This window comes from Oxyura jamaicensis, chromosome 6, assembly GCF_011077185.1.
Source record: "Oxyura jamaicensis isolate SHBP4307 breed ruddy duck chromosome 6, BPBGC_Ojam_1.0, whole genome shotgun sequence".
Classification (NCBI taxonomy): Eukaryota; Metazoa; Chordata; class Aves; order Anseriformes; family Anatidae; genus Oxyura; species Oxyura jamaicensis.
In genome coordinates, this window is record NC_048898.1 from 19771651 (window position 1) to 19790461 (window position 18811).

An 18811-nucleotide genomic window follows, 5' to 3' on the forward strand; every position below is an offset into this window, starting at 1 on the left:
TGTTTCATGTGTATTCTCTTGCTACCTCCTCACTACCGTCACTGCACTCGGAGCTGACAGCCTTCTAAGGTAGAAAAGATGCTCTCTTCTTTCTGTCATCCAAAACACCTGGAGTATCTTCCCCACAGTTGAGGTATTCTATAAATTGAGTTACAGGCTTTGTTCTCGCATAAAAGGTCTTAGCAAAGGAAAGAGCTCAGCTCAATGAATCTGTTATGTGACTGTTTCTTTACAAACTTGTTTGGTAAAGTTTCCCCCTTCATAACAGTCACCTGAGAGAGCCAGGAGCACAGATGATTTTATTACATGCAAATTGCCCTAATCAGTTTGAGGGCAATGTAAGTTATTTACAATATTCAGCTAAGCATCTGTTTTCTTTTTGCTAACAAATTATGCTATTATATAAAACACTAGATACTAAGGATCTGTATAGTAACATTTTAGTCTATATAGTTTTATATAGTCTACATTTTGCTTAGCTTGCTCAGCATCTTGCACTGTAAGCTGCATCTTGCAGCATCCCAGTTAAACACTTGAAAATCCATACAACATACTCTGTGGACCTCTGAGTGCTTCCTTAAACCGAAAATCTGCTCTAATCAAGGCAGCTTTCTCTTTCGTTTTGTTCTGGCACAGAATGAGCTCCTGGATAATTCATACTTTATGGATTCACACTGCACCCACTACTTTGTTACACGTAAGGCAAAGAGAGCTGCCATGCCTCCACAACAACTCACTTTATAGCACATTGCCCAGGGTAACAACGAATAGATAGACGTTAAGTGAATTCACTGTTGATCCCTTGTTACTGGGTATGATATCTCTAGTTTAAGACAGATAGAACACTATCCAGTTCCCTTCTTTTTTTATTACTTTTGAAGACACTGCATCTGTGCTGCCCATAGCTGTTGACTACTCTGATATTCTGCTCGCTGCATCAGTTTAAAATACTCCAGAAGAAATGCAAGGCGGATGGGTGAGCTGCCTGCCCAGACCCCTACTTTAAAAGAGGATTTGTGGCATGTGCTGCATGAGCTGCATGTTCCATTTGCAGGGAGTACAGAGAGCCTCTGTAGCACCCATCGTGCATGTCCACTCATCAGCCATGCTGATCAGGCCACGTGTCACAGCACAGAACAGAAAACCTACCATCTTAGTTACAGCAGAAAAAAAGCTTAATTAAAAAAATAGTTAACCAAAAAGCTTAATTAGTTCTTCCTTTCTAATGGTTTGGTTTGACTGAAGTAGCCTACAAAGTGTTCCCACAAGCAGTCCAGCTGGCATACCACTGGACAGGTAATGCTGGCAACCTCTCCTGGGCATTCTTCCAAGCAGCTGAAGGCCAATGGTCCTTCATCTCACCCAGCTGTCAATGCTTGAGGCTGGGAACCTCCTCTCAAGAAAGGCAAGGCAGAAGAAAAACCAAAACAATGTGTTTCTCCAACCTCTGAGATTCCAAGCATTTGCCATCTACTCAAGTCAAAACAGCTGAGATCGGCGTTGCTTGTTCCATGGAACACACCCAGTATTGTATGCCTGACCTCGGAAGTACAGCGACAAGGTGACAAGGGGAAAAAAAAACAAGACACACCACAGACCATTTTTATTTATTTCTTTACTAAAGAAACGCCTGGAATACTTTGGACTGCAAAGTCCTGACAACGTCGTAACACAATGAAATGCATCAACTTTTTATTTTGGTGAATTCCTACGTAAAAGCCCTCTTCCTAAGACGCCCACAGCTCAGGCACAACCACCTAAGGCGGCCGCCAGGTCCCGGCCCCCTCCCCACCCCACCTCGGTGCCGAGCCCTGTCCCCGGGCACGCCGCACCTGGCAGCGGTTAAAAGCCGGGCCCCCAGGCGCCGCGGGGCGGCCGGATGGAGGGCTGTGCGGGCCGGGGGCTCCCCGGGGAGCTGCGCTTCCCCTGCTACCGGCTGTGAGTGCGTGCTGCGGGGCCGGGAGCGCTTGTGAGGGGCTGGGGCTGGCCTGGGGGCGGCAGCCTTGCGGATGTGGAGCGGTGGCAGTGTCGCTAGGGCTGCAATAGGGGCGTGAAGCCCTCTGCCTTTCCTGTAACCGGTGCCTCCTGGCCCCGCTCTCTCACGGGAGCGCCTTGTTTCCCGCGAGGGACGCGTTGGGAGGTGCAGGTGCCCGCCCGCAATACGGTAACGCGGGGCAGGCCCCGTCCCGGTGCCATCTCCGCCGGGCAGGGCGGGGGCGCTCTCCCTGCCCTGCCTCTCTATGGTGGCTTTCCCGGGCGGGGAGCGGTGCCGTGCGCATGCGCCTTGCCTCACGCTGAGCGGTGGCGGCGCCGCCGGTGCTGAGCAGCGCGCGCCGCCCGCCCCGTCCCCCGCCCCCTGTGGCCCCGCCCCCTGTGCCCCCCGCCCCGCCCCGCCGCGCCGGGGGGGCTGCGCCGCTGGCACCGGCGGGGCTCGGCGGCGGCAAATGGTGGGGCCGGACGATGGCGGGGCTCCGGGCGTGCTCCCCGCGGGCCGGCGGGAGGCGGCGGCGGCGGAGGAGGAGGAAGAGGAGGAGGAGGAGGAGGAGGACGGGGAGCGGGATGGGAGCCGGGGCTTGAGGCCGGGGAGCGGCGGGCCCGGCCGGCAGCGGCTGCTGCTGCAGCGGTACCTGGCTGCGCTCGGCCCGGCGGCGGGCGGGGGGCGCTGCCCCGAGAAGCCGGCCAACGGCGCCGCCCCGCACGCCGCGGGGGCGATGACCAACGGGGACGTCGGCTTCCTGCGGGCCGAGCCGCCGCCGCCGGTCCCCCGGGCGGGACGGGCCGCGCCGGGCCGCCATGAGGAGGAGGAGGAGGAAGCGAAAGTGCAGAACGGGGGCTTCCTCCTCTGCCCGCCCGGCCCCGGCGACCCCGCGGGGACGGCCCTGGAGGAGCCGCTGCGGAGCTGCTGCCTGCGGGGCGAGGCGGGGCCGGGCGGCGGCAGCCCCCCGCCGGCAGCCCCGGGGCTGCCTCCGGGCTTCACGGACGTCAGCCTGGGCTCCCGCAACACGTACGAGGTGAGCCGCCGCCGCAGCGCCCCGGAGCACCTGCCCCGCGGAGGGACGGCGCCGCCGGGACCGCCGCACCCAGCGGCCGAGCGGGCCCGGAGGGCGGCAGGCGGCAGCGGCTTGGCCGAGTTCTTCAGCAGGTACGGGCCCGACGGAGGGGGCCCGGCCCCAGGGGCGGCGGGCGCCTTCCTCTCGGCGGTGTGGGTGCTGTTGGGTGGCTTATTCCATAGCGCGGTGCAGGAAGCCACCAGGGATGGGCTTTGTGCTCACATCAGTGGGGTGCCTGCTACATCTCTGACACAGAAACTTGAACTTTAGGGCATCCACCTGCATTGCTTTGTGGCATGTTTTGCTCTGTAACGTACCCCTCGGGAGGTGCCTCTTGACTATAAGAGTTGACAGTATGCTGTATTATTTCTCTGAATTTAACAAAGGGAGTTAAATTTCCAAGTCTCTAATAGTTCTTAATCCTCAAGCCCTGGTGTTGCAGTTGTGCAGTAGTTGCTCTGATAGCACGGTGGGTTTCTGAGTGGCTTGGGAAGACAGAATGAGATTAAATTACTGACTGAAGAATTGATGTGAAAGAGCAGGGATTTGGTCTCAAGGAATGACCCCAAACCAAGAAACAGGCTGTTTCTGCCAGCCCTCAGAAAAGGGACGGATGGGTTCCTGCCAGAGCATAGGGACAGTGTCACTTGCAGGGCCAGGTTGATGCCACTGCTTTGTGTCACAAATGGATCGAGAGCTGTGCCACTGTTTCTACTACTTTCTTTTCCTGTTAGTGTTCTTCCATTCCTTCTTCTCCATGTTACGTGGCTGGCAGTATATTGTCTTCCCTTTGCCTTATTGCTCTAACACTTTAACCAGTTACATTACTTGTTGCTTTTTGCCCCAGAGCAATAGCTTAATGAAATTCTGGAGAACTTTGGCTCCTAGAAAAGGCTGAACTTGTTGTGCTATTGAAGTTGTCAATATACAGTGACACTTGCAGTTTTCAGAGAAGACCTGAGTAATACCTGGAAAAAAATTAATTGCTTCTATGCTGGCAAAAGCTAGAGTGCTGACACCTCTGTTTAAAAAAAGGTTTGCCAGGGAGCTGATCTCCCAGCCCCTCACTGGCCCGGCTGTCTGCTCCTCGTGTGTGCTTGGCCTGGGCAGCAGCAGCAGCTTCAGGGGCTCTGCTTTCAGCTCTGCACATACGGTTGTGAAAGCACCGGGCTCACAGCTGATACCATTTTGGCAGCCAAAATGGGATCTACTAATGAAGCACACTTTTACTGTTTTTTTAAAAACAAAACCCAAGTTTCTCATACTTGGTGGACTCATCTCTAGATAGAATAAAACTAGTGCTGGTGTTCTCCATTGCTTAGAAAAGTGATAACAACTTTCTTTTCATGACTTTTTTTTAGTAATCAGTTCATGTCTTCTGGTCTTTTTCTGATCCTTTAAAAGCTTACACCTCTCACATCTTTTTTTAAAGTCTTAGATTAATATAAAGCCAACAGTTGCTGTTGTGAGTTGGTTGTTCTTGAGCTCCTCAAAAAGAAATGCCTTAGCTCTCAGTAATAAGGATAGAAATTGTTGAAAATAATCCTGTGACTGAATGCTCATAGCAATGATACCTCTTGTGGAGTTCCTCACCAGGTGATTTTTTTTAAGGAGCCCAGGGTCATAAGTGATGTTGCTCCCCAAAGTTTTAAGCTGTACTGGGTGGTGGTGCTCTATCAGAACTGGTGGCTGTGCTAAATACAGGTGGTTCAGTGGTGTGATGCATCTTGTATAGGATGTTTCACACTTGTAATGCTTCGTCTAGTTCATAAGCTGTCTAAAATTTGATAGCTCCATTTTTTTTTTTCCCAGTAGCCATAATTATATGGCACTTTATTTTAAAGGTGGTCATTTCTTGCTGCTGTTTGGTTAAAAGCAGAGGGCAGGCATGGAGGGAGTTGCGCTGCCTCCTGTGGGAAGGCTCTGTTGTTCTCTAGCTGCCCGGTCAGACAAACTCCTCTGGCCTGGCAGGTCGGGGTTAGGGGGCTGCTCTGTCCAGCTGCTTGTTCCCATTTTAGCTCTCCAACCGGCCTGTTCCACAGCTCTGAGAAATGATCCGAGGTAACTGTGTTCAGATGAACTGAGGAGAAATTGATCGGGGGAGGCCAGAGGAGAAGCAGGCAGCTGTGCACAGCAACTTCTTACCTGCTCTGCTATGGGGAGAGTGGCTGAGCCCTCTAGATTGATAGAAACTTACCCAAGGTCTTGGAATAGTTGCTACTGACAGTGCTTGTGGTTATTTTTCTGTATGTATGGGGTGTAACAGTTGGTCCTGGAATCTTAAGTTGTCTTTGTGCAAAATTACAAAGCCTGTCAAATCAATGCTAACAGCTTTTTATTGGAAAAATATTTTTTGCTATCTTTTGGTTCCACATCTGTTTCTCTTTGTGCATGATGTGGGATGCCTCAAGCGAGTCGCAGGTGTGTGGAGCGGAGCGCTGTGGCAAGGTGAGCTGCGGCTGTGGTCGCGTGTCTCCGCTCTGCTGCTGCTATGGTCAGAGCATTAAGTGGCACCTGGAAAGTCACCTGCCGCTGCTTTGTGCTCCTGTGCATGAATCATAACGCAGTCATGCATAGGCACCGTTCTTATGGTCTGAGCTCTGGCCTAGCAGTGTACAAGCGTGGCATTCTCTTACTAGGTTATTCGATCGCTTTTGGGTAGTCCCAGGGGTTGCTGTTGTGTTCAGGATGAGCACTGTGTTGTGTGGGCAGTGAGGGTTGACTTGGTCCCCAAAGCAGCACATCTATAGCAGAACAGGGCAAGCAGCAGTAAATCTCCAGGGGGAAGAAATGAAGCCCCAGAGATCCTGCACCTCTTTTGAAGGTGACTTGGACTTCCTATTTCTACAAGCATGTACCAGACACCTTCTCAGCTTGTGTAGCTATTGTTCCTTTCTGAATTGTGTGTTTACCTAGATAAATTTAGGTATCTGGGAGCTGACAAAGTTCCCGATTGCTTTGTGGTTCCTGGAGTCAAAGCCTAATGTTGACAGTAGCAGTGATACTTTGTTATCGTAAAGCCCCATTTTCCTAAATCCTTGTTTTCCACAATTCACCTAACAAGTTTTCTATTCCTGGTAAAATCACAAAGACTTTAAATCACAGCTGCTGCTGTTCATAGGGCTTTAGAATGTGCTGTTAGCAATAGTGGTAAGGGCTGCAAGCGTGTGTGGTAGTTGGCGTGCGTATGCTTATGAAAACTGCCATTAGTCTCATCCTTCCTTCCTCAAGCTGAGCGGTTGCCCTTGCTGCCAGGAAGTCTTGACGAATCTTCACCCTTGGGGATGGTGGGAAGCTGGGTGGTGCTTGTATGAGCAGGAGCAGAGAACTGAGGAATCACTTGAGCCCGTGTCTTTCTCCCTCTCTAAGCATGGCTCTGTGGTTCGCTAAGTAGGTAGGTCTTCAAAAGCTGCTGCACTCCTTGCTCTGAAAAATGTCCTTGACAGAGGGCTGCGGAAAGGCTCACTCCTGAGCACTGCTACTTGTGTACTGGAGATCTGTAGCCTGCATTTCCATTCATTACTAAGCAGCACCTGCAGCTCTTTTAACTGTGTAGGCACACCTGAGCTATGCCTGCACCTCCTGAATGGTTAATACCAGAATTGATATTTCTATTTGTATACAAAGCTTTTCAATTTCATAAATTGTCATGAACTTCAGGGGAAGGGCTGCACATCTGTTTTGTGTTCCCTTTTTTTTTTTTGTTAAAAAGGAGTCAAGTGGGGAGTGAGCTGTCCTAGTTGCCACAGATGTTCTAAACCTCCTGTTTGTGTAAAGATCAAGGAACTGATTGATGGCATTTCACAGTGATTAATTTATAATCCTGTATTGTCTGTGCCTTTATCCTAGTCAGTTCTTGCTGACATCCTGAAAGACTTGTTTTCTTTTTTCCTTTTTCTGTTCAGATTAAAAAAAAGTAGGGGTTGAGGAAGAGAACAGAGCTTCTAACAGGTCAGGGAGATACGCTGGCAATGTTTAAGACAGGCAAAGAGAGAGGAGGGTTAAGGAACTAAAACAAAGCTTGCCCCAGAAACTGCAAGGGCACTCTTCAATCTTCTGTCTCTCAAACCTAGCTTTTTGTTTTCTGCAAGCAGTCTTGTAACTTAAGTGAAGAAGCAGATACTTCTAACTGATTAGAATTACAGCTGCTGGGTGAAAGTAGGAAAGAGCACCTGGACCCAAGTCTTGGAAGAATTGCTGTGGCTAACTTCAACCAGCACTCTCTTTCCCTGAGTTACATGCGTAACTAACTCATTACAAATAAGAAAAAGCATTCATATTATCAAAATCAGACGCTTTTCCATGGATTTTTCACACCCTGTTCAATAAGAACGATTTGCGTTATGAGGCTGTGTTGACACCGTGGCTGGTTTCTGGCTTTCAGTCATACGAGTGACAAAAGATATTGGCAACTTAAGTAAATGTCGTCTCCTGAGAAAGACAAACTGTAATAAACATTTCAGCTCCCAAACTTTTAAATAACAATTCCCATGGAAAATTTTACCAGAGGTGTGAGATCTTAATGTATCTTGGCATATTTAAAAGTTCTCTCACAAGTGCAGGTCTTGCTGTAGCAAATGGAGCCTGTACAAACATGGAGCCTCGTTTTTATTTGTGAACGAGTTCCAAGGATCTTAAGAAAATGAGCAAATCTTCAAGGTCTATGAGTTAAAAATGTCTTTTGGAGAAAGTTTCACTCCTAGGCCTCATGTTATATAGCTTTTAGTGCTCTTTGTTCCTGAAAAACATGAGCAATGGGTGTTTCACCATGACTATTTAAGATGTTGTATCCCCGTTACCCTAGCCAAAGCGATGTCTGTTCAGTATGAGCCAAAGTTCATGTTCACGCGCACAGGTGGAAGAACATGCATTGATTTAACTCTGGATATGTATCAGATTGCTGTATGGCTACAACTTCTGTCTGCAGCCTGCTATTTCTTCCTAAAAAGCTGACTAAACAGATTGCACCTCCAAGACTTAGAAGCTGTAGGTATAATCTTCAGCAGTTTAAACTACCCTAAATAATATTAGCAATTTCTCTCTTTGGTAGACAGTGTAATATTCTGTGTGGGTACGGGTATTTGCACTGGGAGTTGTATAATCCTAATAGGATTTTTCCTGAAGTCACTTATGCTTTTACTCTTCAGACTGTTCAGTTATTAGGATATTTTATCTTGATTGTTTAAGACTGAAAAAGGATTTAAAGGCTTTTGATCATATTTCATTCACATGGATGAAGAAATGGTTATCCCTGTCTTCAGTTTCTGAGAATTGCTGCAGTGTTTACCATGTAAACCCAGCCGTTTTTTATCACTTACTGGTGCTGTTTGTCCTTCAGCTAGGAAAAGACAGGTCTGTTAGGTTGGGTGGTAGGTATTGCCTTAAGCTTCTTCGGGGTCATAATGGTGCTGTTCTTCTCAGGCTTTTTGGTATTGCTTCCTAAGGAAGTGAAGCCTAGGCAGCTACTGCCTGGTCTGTAATACTTTTGCCTGCTGGCTGCGTTTGTCAAATTTTTCTGAGACTGAGAGGACTTGAATATAAAGATCCTACAGATTTTTGGGTGAAGGTTGGGCAGAACGAGTGACTGCAGAGCACGTGGCTCCTGGACCCACGCTGGGGTAGCAGTGTGGGAGGTAGATGGGCAGTGTATACATGAATTTCTGACTTCAGTTAGTAGAAAGCTAGGTCTTGGTCTTGGCTGAGTTTATTTCTCTAGAACGTATGAGGGCCAAGCACTCAGGCAAGTGTTCTTAATTTCCTGTACTCCTTTCTTATCTCAAGACTGGAAGTAACACCTGTAGCCTCTGGGAGAAAGCTCCTGGCCACTTTTTTTCACTCTTCACCAAGGTACTCCTTTATTAAAAAGTCATGTTCAATTTCCATTGTTGTATTGGAAACTCTTATTTAATGTGCTCTCAGGTAAGTGAAAGTCATTCCTGATCAGGTCGTGTAATCAAGTGCCTTGTTAGCTCCCCTCCCCTGGGGGAGTTGTGTTGATCTAAACAAACCTGAAGGCCAGTGGTAGGAATAGACACAATAAGTGACTGTCTGGAGCAGGATTAAATGAGAAAAGAGGCCAGAGATGCAGAGAGTAACAAAACCTCTGTATAGCCCTTCGGCATCTGCTGGAGCAGCAGAAAACCAGGCTTGCTGCTGCTGCTACCTCCATCACTGAGGTCTGATTTGATGTACTGAGGAAGGTGCTCCAGGAGAAGGGTGATGGTACTTCCCGCATCCTGCTGGTGCTGCAGGAGCAGCACACCAAGCTACTGATGCCAGCTCTGCTACTTTCTGCAGCAGGGCCAGGTCTCAGCCCCAGCAAGCTCAGTCCTCTCTGTGCTGCTGTAGTTGCCTGATGCAACCGATAATGTAGGATTTTGTCTGTCCTGCTGCTGTGCATTAATGAGGCTGTTTATATGCTGGATACCATAATCCTTTAAAAAGTAAACAGGCCATCGGCTACCAAAGGTATCTGGGCGATTTTGTAGCTGTGAAATGAGAAGCAGAGCAGATTGCAGAGCCCAAAGTATCTCTAGCTTGTTACGAGCTTTAGGAGTTTTGCAGGCTGCTTGCTGCTGTTCCTCATGTTTTGTAGGCAGCTGAGTGGTAGATTGAGGAGTATCTTTGTAAAACAGTCATCAGGCAAAACTGAAAGTCTCCTGCATGTTAACATCAGAAGTGTAACAGATCTAAAGTGCATTCTTGCATTTTTTTAATACTTCTGTGACTTAGCATGAAAGCAGTGACATTGGATATATGGTGAAATCGCTAACCATGTTAGGTGCCTAGTATATTTATTGACTGCAATTCACAGTAGTGTGTTGTAGTACTGCACAGTCTGGTAATCAACGGGCACTGTCTCTAGGACCTGAAGGGGAGACTCATGACTGAGGCTTAACCAGGCTGGTTGCAGCAGTAGGCACCGCGAGCTCATGGGACAGTCTTCAAATAACTGTCCTGTTTGAACTTAGCTCACTAATCTGAGGGCTCTGTCAAAGGCTTGGGATCTTTCTCACCTTTGTCTTGAAAATGTATGTTGTATGGAGCATGTTGTATGGAGACTTTAGTTGAGTGACTGTGTTGATGATAAAGCTGCTGACTTTTGCCTTAACTGGAAATGAGTCGTAATAAGAACAGTTTTAGGTGGTTTGCCTCATTAGGTTGTACTTGCGTGAGACATCTTGGTGAACTGGTTTCAGAATTTGCTGTCTTCAGGAAACTGATGGAACATCGCTTCCCTGCCTCTGGTACTTATTTGATCCTGTGAGCTGCTGTAGCTTATGGAGCAAGGGAGTGAAAAGCTCGGGTGGCTTTCTGTGGGATGAGTTGAACTGACTTGTAAAGTTTGGAGAGTCTGGGGATGAAGACAGGCAGAGAAGCGTGTAGGACATCACTGGTGCAAGGAGGAGAGGTGGGCTTCCCCTCAGTGGAGCTGAAACAGCTCTGCCGTCCCGTGGGTGGGGGAGAGGGCTCTGGTTCCCCTCACACTTTGTTCACGTTGCTGGCTCCCTGCCTGTGGCTTGTCAGGAGTAGCTGTTCTGGGCCACGCAGGAAACAGCAGGCCGTAAGCAGTCAGGTGGTCACTTCTCCACTTATTGCAGCCCAGTGATCCAGGATTTGGGGTTAGGCTCCATGAGCAAGTGATATTTGAATATTGTTGTAAAAAAAATTGATCATGGAGTCTGGTGTAGTGTCAAAAGAGCTGCTGAAGTGCCTGGTTAAATGGGAAGATGATACAGTGCCTTGGCACAGAGCTCTGTTTTGCTATTTCACTTGGAAAAGTAAACATGAGACTGTGTTGATTGCCTTCCTTTACTCCTTTTGTACATGAGCATCCTGAAATTTAATCGGTTACCTTGCACGTGTCTGCTTGTGTACGTATGTTTCTCACTACGTGAGCCCCTTGTCCGACATCAGGCCTGTGCAACAGCTTTTTGTTAGGAACGCCATTTAGGCTGTTAAAGTGCTGTTTGCCAGTAAGTGTTCTGGACAGGGTGTTCTGAAATGCTGCTAAACACTTCCAGCTCTTAAAGCTTCCCAAGTGTTTGTGTACCTGTAGTAAAGCTGTTCTGCCACCAGAATTTGTGAAGCTACTTTGGGACTGGTACCATTTTAGGAGGAGCTTGAGCAGTACGGCTGATCTGATTTAGTGTCTTCAGTGCAGTCCCTCAATAATTCCCTTAATCTTGGTGCCTCTCCAAGAGGTCAGGAACCTCTTTCTCTACCCCTCAGCCCTTTACAATTACCCCATGGCCATTCATTGGGTTTCAGGCTTACCTAATCTTAGCCGAGGCTTTAGTTTACCAGAAGTATCAATAGGAATGTCATCACTACATTTAAAACAACAACAAAATCCAACCAAACAAAAACACCACACAAACAAATTACAAGCTTGGTCTTGTTGGGAGATGCATATTTTCCTGTTTACCATTTCTGGTTTATTTTAATTTTTTGAGGGAAGAAGAGGGGAACCAAAAACTCGTTTGTATAGTACTGAAGACTTTTGTTTGAGCATTACAGATGCAAACACTGAAGTTGCTTTGGAGAAGGTAGCTTGGGAAACTTTTTGGATCATCTTGGTGTGAAAAAAAGGAGAGCTTTATGCTGCTGAAAGTTGCTGAAACTACCAATATCCTGAAATGAATCTATATGGAGACAACAGTGTGAAGAGAAGCTGGTTTCTTGCTTTTCCTTGTAGCAAAGTGGTAGAGGATGTGAACCATAAAATTGGTTGAGTCTCCTCTCCTCCAGTATAGGCGGAGAATGGCGACTTGTGCTTGGAACAGTTGTCTATATACACTGGACTGGAATAGTCTCATGCTGTTTTAAGTTGTTATATGTTCCACATTTTTAGTTTCAGTAAGTACTACATTTATTGGTGACTTGTTTTGTTCTAAATCTCCACATTAGGAATTCTGAGTCTTAAAACACTTGCATGTTGGCAGATTGCTGAATCTAACACAGAGTAAGGTTGAGAAGGGAGAGTAAAGGATTAATTGAAAAGTTTATTTGTAAGGTAGGCGGTGTTTGTTCTTTTTTTTTTTTATGCCCATGGGACTTTCCCAGACATAATAATGTGAGAAAACACTTCAGAGCATGTGAAAGTGAGCAGGTAGCAGCTGGATAGTGTTTTATATTTTAAACCTATCATAGCAGGAAAGCAGGATACCCTGCTGGGTGGGCTAGGACACTTGTTGTGGACTTCTTGAGGGCACTTTATCAATTCCTAGAAATTGTGTAGTGTATATAAATAGTGTAAAAATGTAGAAATAAAATCCTCTTTCACAAAGCCTGCAGACCAACAAGTAGCTAACCAAGAAGGTTTTATTTCATTTTAATGATTTATGCTTAGTTGAGTTGCATTTGTTTCTGTATGTAAATTATTGAAAAGGCTTGTTTAAAGCATAGAAGAGCTAGTTGTTTATAGCCAGGTGATGTTTTTATGCTGCTATGTCCAAGCTTTTCCAAATAAAACCTTAATAGACTGGATGAGGTTGAGTATGAAGAAACTGTTGTGTTCTTAACCAGCTCTTGTGTTTTACACATGGTAAAAAACATGCCAATGTGAACGTAGTAGTTCATTGTTCTCAATTATAGCCATGAAAGAACAGGGAGTTGTAGGCTTGCAGGGGTCTTCAGAACTTGTGCACACCATTCTGAAAGTATGGTTTTAAGTCAAAACTATTAATTTAATGCTATATGGGTAAAAAAAAAAGTAACAATTCCTGGGATATCTCTCTTCTAACTCCTCACTGATGCAGCTATCTGGATGAGCATTATTGGGTACATAAGTAGTTTCCTGGTCAGTTTCTTTCAGCTAATTCAGATTTCAAACAGACCTATTTTGTATATCTACAAAGCTTATTTAAAAATTAACACAGGAATGGAGCCAAAACAGACAGCGTACAGAAGCAGAACTGTTCTTTGTGGAGGTGCAAAATCAGTTTTAGCATAGTACATCAACAGTTTTTTTTATGAGTTTGACTTGTTACTTCATATTTCTTTTACTCATCTGGGGATTTTATTGCAGTTTCTGGATTTCTTAATGTATTGCAGAGTAAAGCAGCTTTCCAGGGTTTTTAACTGTGTTTTTTAATTATATTTTTTTTAAAAGGCAAACCAAAAGCAAAACAACAAAGCAAAACCCTGAACTGTTTGTAGTCAAACAGGGTGCTGCTTGTTTGCAGCATTAATTTCATGCTGGTTTACCTCTATTAAGACTTTGATTCTGAGAGGAAAAGTTACATTGGCAGGAGTGGGGAAGCTCTTGATGATTTGAGGTGATGCTCATTCTTTCCTGTTGGTGTTTGTCGTCTTTGGATTTAATATGAGACAGTTGTTGTATTCAGTGTACAACATTAGGTATTAGGGCACTCAATAAAAAGGAAAATTATGTTCAGCCCTCACTTCCTTTGGTTCATGTGGCTTTCAGATCTTGTTTTCTCAGTGCTTCCCTAGTTGGAGTACTGGTGATTTGATTCTCTAATATTTTATAAGTAGAAGAATGATGCTGCAACCTCTCCTTCAGTGGGGAGGAGGTGAAGGCCTGTTGGGGTACCTGTGTACTTTGGCTGCTTTGCATTCTTAAAATCTAGTTGAAATTGCATCACTAAACTGTCTGACTCAACAGCTGGTGTGATTTTTATGTGCAGTCACACTAGAAGTGCTTGAACAATGCAGAGTAAGTTACACACACCAGGGCTGCATTTCAGTTTCCTACCTTGCAACTTAGCTGCATTTTGCTCTTTTTTTTTTGTGGTTTGAACACAATTACCACCTCCTGCTTCTCTAACTGGTCAGAATACCTGAGCTACAGAGCAGCTTCCTTGCTTCTGTGGCATTCAAAGACTAACCCTGCTGTGGTTGGCACTTTCCACTGCTACGAAGTGCATGGGCGTAAAGGCTACCAGTTGTGGTTTTGTGGTGGGAGTGAAGTGGGGAGTCAGAACCTACATCTTGTTAGATATAAGCTAGAGGACTAAAGGCTTGTGAATGCTTTCTTAGGGTTACTGTTAGGAATGCTGGACTCAAATGAGAGTTGCAAAATGTAGTTAATTGCTTCCAATAGTATAGTACTATTGCTCATCAACACCAGAGCTGTTCTCTGTGATGGCTCTTCTGGCAGGCTCCTTTCAGACTCCAAGTTAAGATTGGAAACACCAGGATGTGTGTTCAGAGTGGGCAGGAAAGCAACTTCAGGTTTTGATGGGATGCACAAAGCTGTGAAATACTCGAAGCCTGTTATTAATGGCACACAGAGTTGTAGAGAGGGAAGATAAGCCTGTGTGATTTTGAAAGAACTGTAGCAAAATGACATTCGGTCTGCATTCAGACTTCACCAGCTTTAACTTAGCAAGAAAAATGACTTGAAAGAGAAAAGTATTGTGGAAGCAAGCAATTACATTATTAGAACATGACATGAATGCCACGTGTGGGAGCATCTCTGCGTTAGCATCCCGTTGGTACAGGAGCTCTGGCACAAAGTGCAGTGGGCACAGGCAGGAGCACTTGCAGCAGCATTATTTGGGAAGGAAGAACTTCCCTGTATTGCTGTCACTTTGGGTGTTTTAGCCGTGTGATTGTGAGAACCTGTGGGTTTTGTTTAGTGTAGTCCAAACAATGCTAAGCATAGATTTCTTGGTAGGTGATAGTAATGATTTTTTTTTTCTGTGGCTTTTCATGTTTCTGTTACTTTCCATGCTCTTCAGTGCACCTGCTGCAGTGTTTTTCAGAGGATTGCTTGAGAGTGTTTCTGTGCACTACATTGTGGTCCCATAAAACTAGAAGGGAGAAAAACTTGCGATGTTCACTGGGCTTTTGTAAACTAGAGCATGATGTAGTGAGCTAATTTAATGCCTCTCTCCCTTTCCAGCAAAGCATCGCTCAGTTCTAAAGTGTAGATTTATTTTCAAAGGGGGTTTGAAGTTTTCAAATGGATTTTGAGATTCATTACGAATTGCTAATTTCTGGTTGACTTTTTTTTCTGGGATCAGTGAAGCTCATGAATATTCTAAGCAGCAACAAATATATCAAATCTAGTACACTTCCTGCAATTCAGTGAATGCAATTTGTAAGCGTTCACAGATGCTGTTCATTAAACGGGGCTTTTGTAAGGCTTTACTGTTGTCAACAGCACATCAGATGTGATACTGTTAGCTGCCAAAACAATGTATTAAAAGTGTCCTTCCATCCTAAGTTAAGCAAAGCTTATTTGTAAACCTCTCATTAATTACTCTTGGATTAGAATTCCTATGGGAGGCTTATTCTGACAAATGATACAAAGCTTGATCAGCTTTTTTGCCTTCAGAAGAAGCAGACTTCAATGAAAGTCTGGCTCTAAATACAATTGTATCTTTTCACTTGTGCATTCATAAAAAGCGAAACAAGCCTTTGCTTAATTCAGTAAACCAATGAATGTATTTTTTTTTTTAAAAAAAAAAGCCCAAGATTTATTGTGGTGAGGACTGTTCTGTAAAGCTTGTCTTAATGTTATGGTTGTTTTTTCTTAAAATCAAGTCTCAAGAGCCACAAGCATGCCTTAACCTTTTGTATAGAAATATTAGTGACAACCTTCTGTATGTTTACACATTTTCATTTTAAATCTACTAGCTTCCTGGTTAATCAAAAACCAGCTTTGATACAGTGATAAATTGTCATCAGTGTTAAGGCTTACATCTTCCAGCTTCTACAAGAGCTAGGAGCAGTGAGGCTGAGCTGTTGGGTAATGCTGGCAGTATCCGATACTATGTGCAGGGACTGAACAGTATCACTGTTGCAGAAGCTGGGATGTGTGAGCTATTTCGTATTTCAAAAATAGTGCTTCAGGTTGTGTCGTCTTGCGCACTTGCATTTCAGACAAGCATCATCTCTAGTTAAGACCAAATTCAGCCACTGTAGTAGTTTGGATTTCAAGATAAGGCTGTAGCATGCTATTTAGTGTCTTGTTGGCCTACAGAATACTTTGGCTTGTTTTCCTGATGATCCTTTGAGCACTCGACCAGCTTTTTAGTAGCCCTGTGGAGCAGGATGTCCTCTAGAGCTTTTGTAGTGCTTTGCAGTGATAACGTAGGGCGTGTATTTGTGTTCAGACTGATCCTGTTTATTGTTTAGTCAGAAGTCAACTCTTGTCCTGCTGTGGGTTAACTTCTTAAATGAGGTTGAATTTAACTTGAACGTATTTAAGAGCCTCTTGGCTGAGTTTTTGAAAAATGGTAACTTTACATGCTTCTGAACAAATGAACAAAATATTGTGTGCTTAACAAACTGAGTTAAAACCACTGTTAGAGGCCTGAAACAGCAGGCAAGTATTTTAGAAAGCAGTGGGTAGAAGAAAACAAAAGATAAAGAGACATGCAGAATAAGCTAGATAAAGCATATCAAGAAGAATCTTGGAGGAGGACCTCAAACAGAGGAGGGGAAAAAATAAGGTTGCTCATATGAACTTTTGACTGATGGCTTTCTGTGAAGCAATGCAGTCATCTGCCTAAGTGTAATTGCTTTAGGGACTGGCAAAGGATATCTGTGAAACTGAAGCTTTGTGTGTGTTCCCTGTTTTTCTAGATCTTCAACTTTTGAAAATGTTTAACAAAGTTTGCGGAAAATGTTAGCGGAAAAAGTAGTTCTCCATTTCTTTTTTAAATCTGTATGTTGCACAGAGACTTCCAGCTGTTTTCTTTTCAATCTCTAAATAGCTTGGTAAACTCCAAACAAAAGTCAGAGCTGCTGAATGCTCTTAACTTAAACTTTAGAAAGTGTTCAGTATTACTTTTGCCCAGAGTACCTTGGAATTCCAAAGTAAAACTGAATGTTAAGTACAAATATATTAACATCAAAGCACCTGTAATGAAAGCTGCTTCACTTCAAATTAATTACTTTAAAGAGAAAACTAAGGTAGCATGTTGTGTTTGCTGAGCAGTAAATCTCTGCAATGGTGAAATCAGTTTAAGCTATAAGTGGGTACAAATGTGATGTGCTTACAATAAACAAAAAGAAAACCCTCTTCTTTTTCAGAAACTTTTTCACTAAAAGGACGAAGGAACTCAAACCTGCTGTCCAAAGTGCTCCTGGTTGGAAGTTGTTTGGAAAAGTCCCCCCCAGGGAAAACCTTCCGAAAGATTCCAAAATAATTCAGCAGGTGAGTAAACATCACAAGTCTAGACATAAAACTTGTAGGAGTTAACGCATAAGTATTGCAGTTATCTCCACATCACTACTATATGGCCATAGAGTCTTCTGGGAAGAAGACTCTTACAAGGCAGTCTCTAAAGGATAGAGCTACTGAGAAAAGAGTTTGAATTTTATGACTATCTATTATGTTCCTCCGTACATCTCGGTGCTAGTGAAATGTTGATATGTATTCAAAAACTGTTCAAGTTGTTTAGATCAAAACAGTAGCACTTCTATTAATTTTCCATAAAATGTTGCATCATTTAACATGTTAAATATTTTTTGTGGTAGAGTGATTGCAAAATATTCTAGTCTTCCTTTGAGGTTCAGTTCTGAGTTACTTGTGCCTGGTTTGTGCAACAAAACCATAGGTATGCTTGTATATTCAGTTTTTCTTCAGGCTAGGTATTGATTTAGTAAAATGTATCCTCTTAAAGCATTCTTGACTATTGCAGTGTTACAAAACTGATTTTTTTTGGATCTAATTCACTTTGCTGTAGTCCTTGTTTCTGACCTGTAAGACTTGCTACATTGGTAACTGGTGACAAACTGCATAGAACTCTGGAACATGTAATCTTTCATTTAAGTTTTTAAGCTTACTTGGGTATTTTTGTTTCAGAATAGTTGTAGCAGAGTAAGTTGAATTTATTTGGGATTTACTGGGGTGCTACAGAAAAGTGATTCAATTTTCTGACCCCTAATAACAAGTTGTACCGCTGTATCACTACTAAATATTCATTCCTGTGGTCTATGTCTTTGATTTGCTGAAATAATTATATATATTAAAAAGACCTCAGTCTTTAAAGATGAGTAATCAGTAATATTTCTAATATTAACGTACAATACGAAAGTTGAAAGATTTATTGGCCTAAGAAATATGAATGTCCCTTGTGCTGGTGAAAACAGTAACTTGAATCTCTTGAGCTGCTCTTGCTTCCTCCTCTCTTAAATTCCATGTGAGCTGATGTGTTTGGCAGGTGCAAATGGCTGTGAATGAAGCAGTGTTCAGCCATCTTCTAGAAAGTTTCATGGTGAAGAGGGCCTTTTGGGAGCAACTAAAGTGAAAAATGAGAGGTTCTTTTTGAAGGGCATAAATGTAATGGGAGTTGTCACACAATGAAATGTAGGAAAATAAGGAAATGATGAGATTGCAGCAAGTGCTGTTTACTCTGAATTAAAATGGATGCTTTTTCAACACTTTCAAATACTACTTACTGAGATGTTTTTCTATTTTGGGCGGGAGAGAGAGGGCATGTGTTCATAGTTTACTTGCAGATGCTGTTGGTCTTGTGCTATGAAAATACTGTGCAAAAAATCCAGATGTTTCATCTATCCTAATGGAGAATATGCACAATGCTTACCAGTCATCTGCTTCCCATTTTCTAGTAATGAAGATGTTTGTTCAACAGACACGTCATAATCAGCAGAAATATTTACTTTCTTATCCTGTTGTTTCTTAGTTACTGGTTTCCTTCTGAAGTATAGTATTTCCATTCTTTTTAACTTTTCTGAAGTGGCAGAAAATCTTAGAAGTGTATTGTCCTTAAACATGATTGAGTTGGTCCTCAAGATTAGTCATGTGGTTTGAGTTATAA

General features: G+C 44.1%; 1 protein-coding gene across 3 annotated transcripts in view; it reads left to right on the forward strand.

Annotated features, from left to right (window-relative positions):
• The first annotated feature begins 1831 nt into the window (after positions 1-1831).
• The window catches only part of TBC1D12 (TBC1 domain family member 12), a 42244-nt gene continuing 25264 nt past the window's right edge, over positions 1832-18811 (forward strand). Inside the window, exons 1-2 of one of the 3 annotated variants that reach the window (XM_035330729.1) lie at positions 1832-1938; positions 17061-17184. In XM_035330729.1, coding sequence (XP_035186620.1) covers positions 1880-1938; positions 17061-17184 — 183 coding nt within the window. In that variant the 5' untranslated portion in view covers positions 1832-1879. Of the gene's footprint in view, positions 1939-2380; positions 3143-17060; positions 17185-18811 lie in introns of those variants that run through there. The other 2 variants (XM_035330727.1, XM_035330728.1) reach the window with 2 other exon arrangements.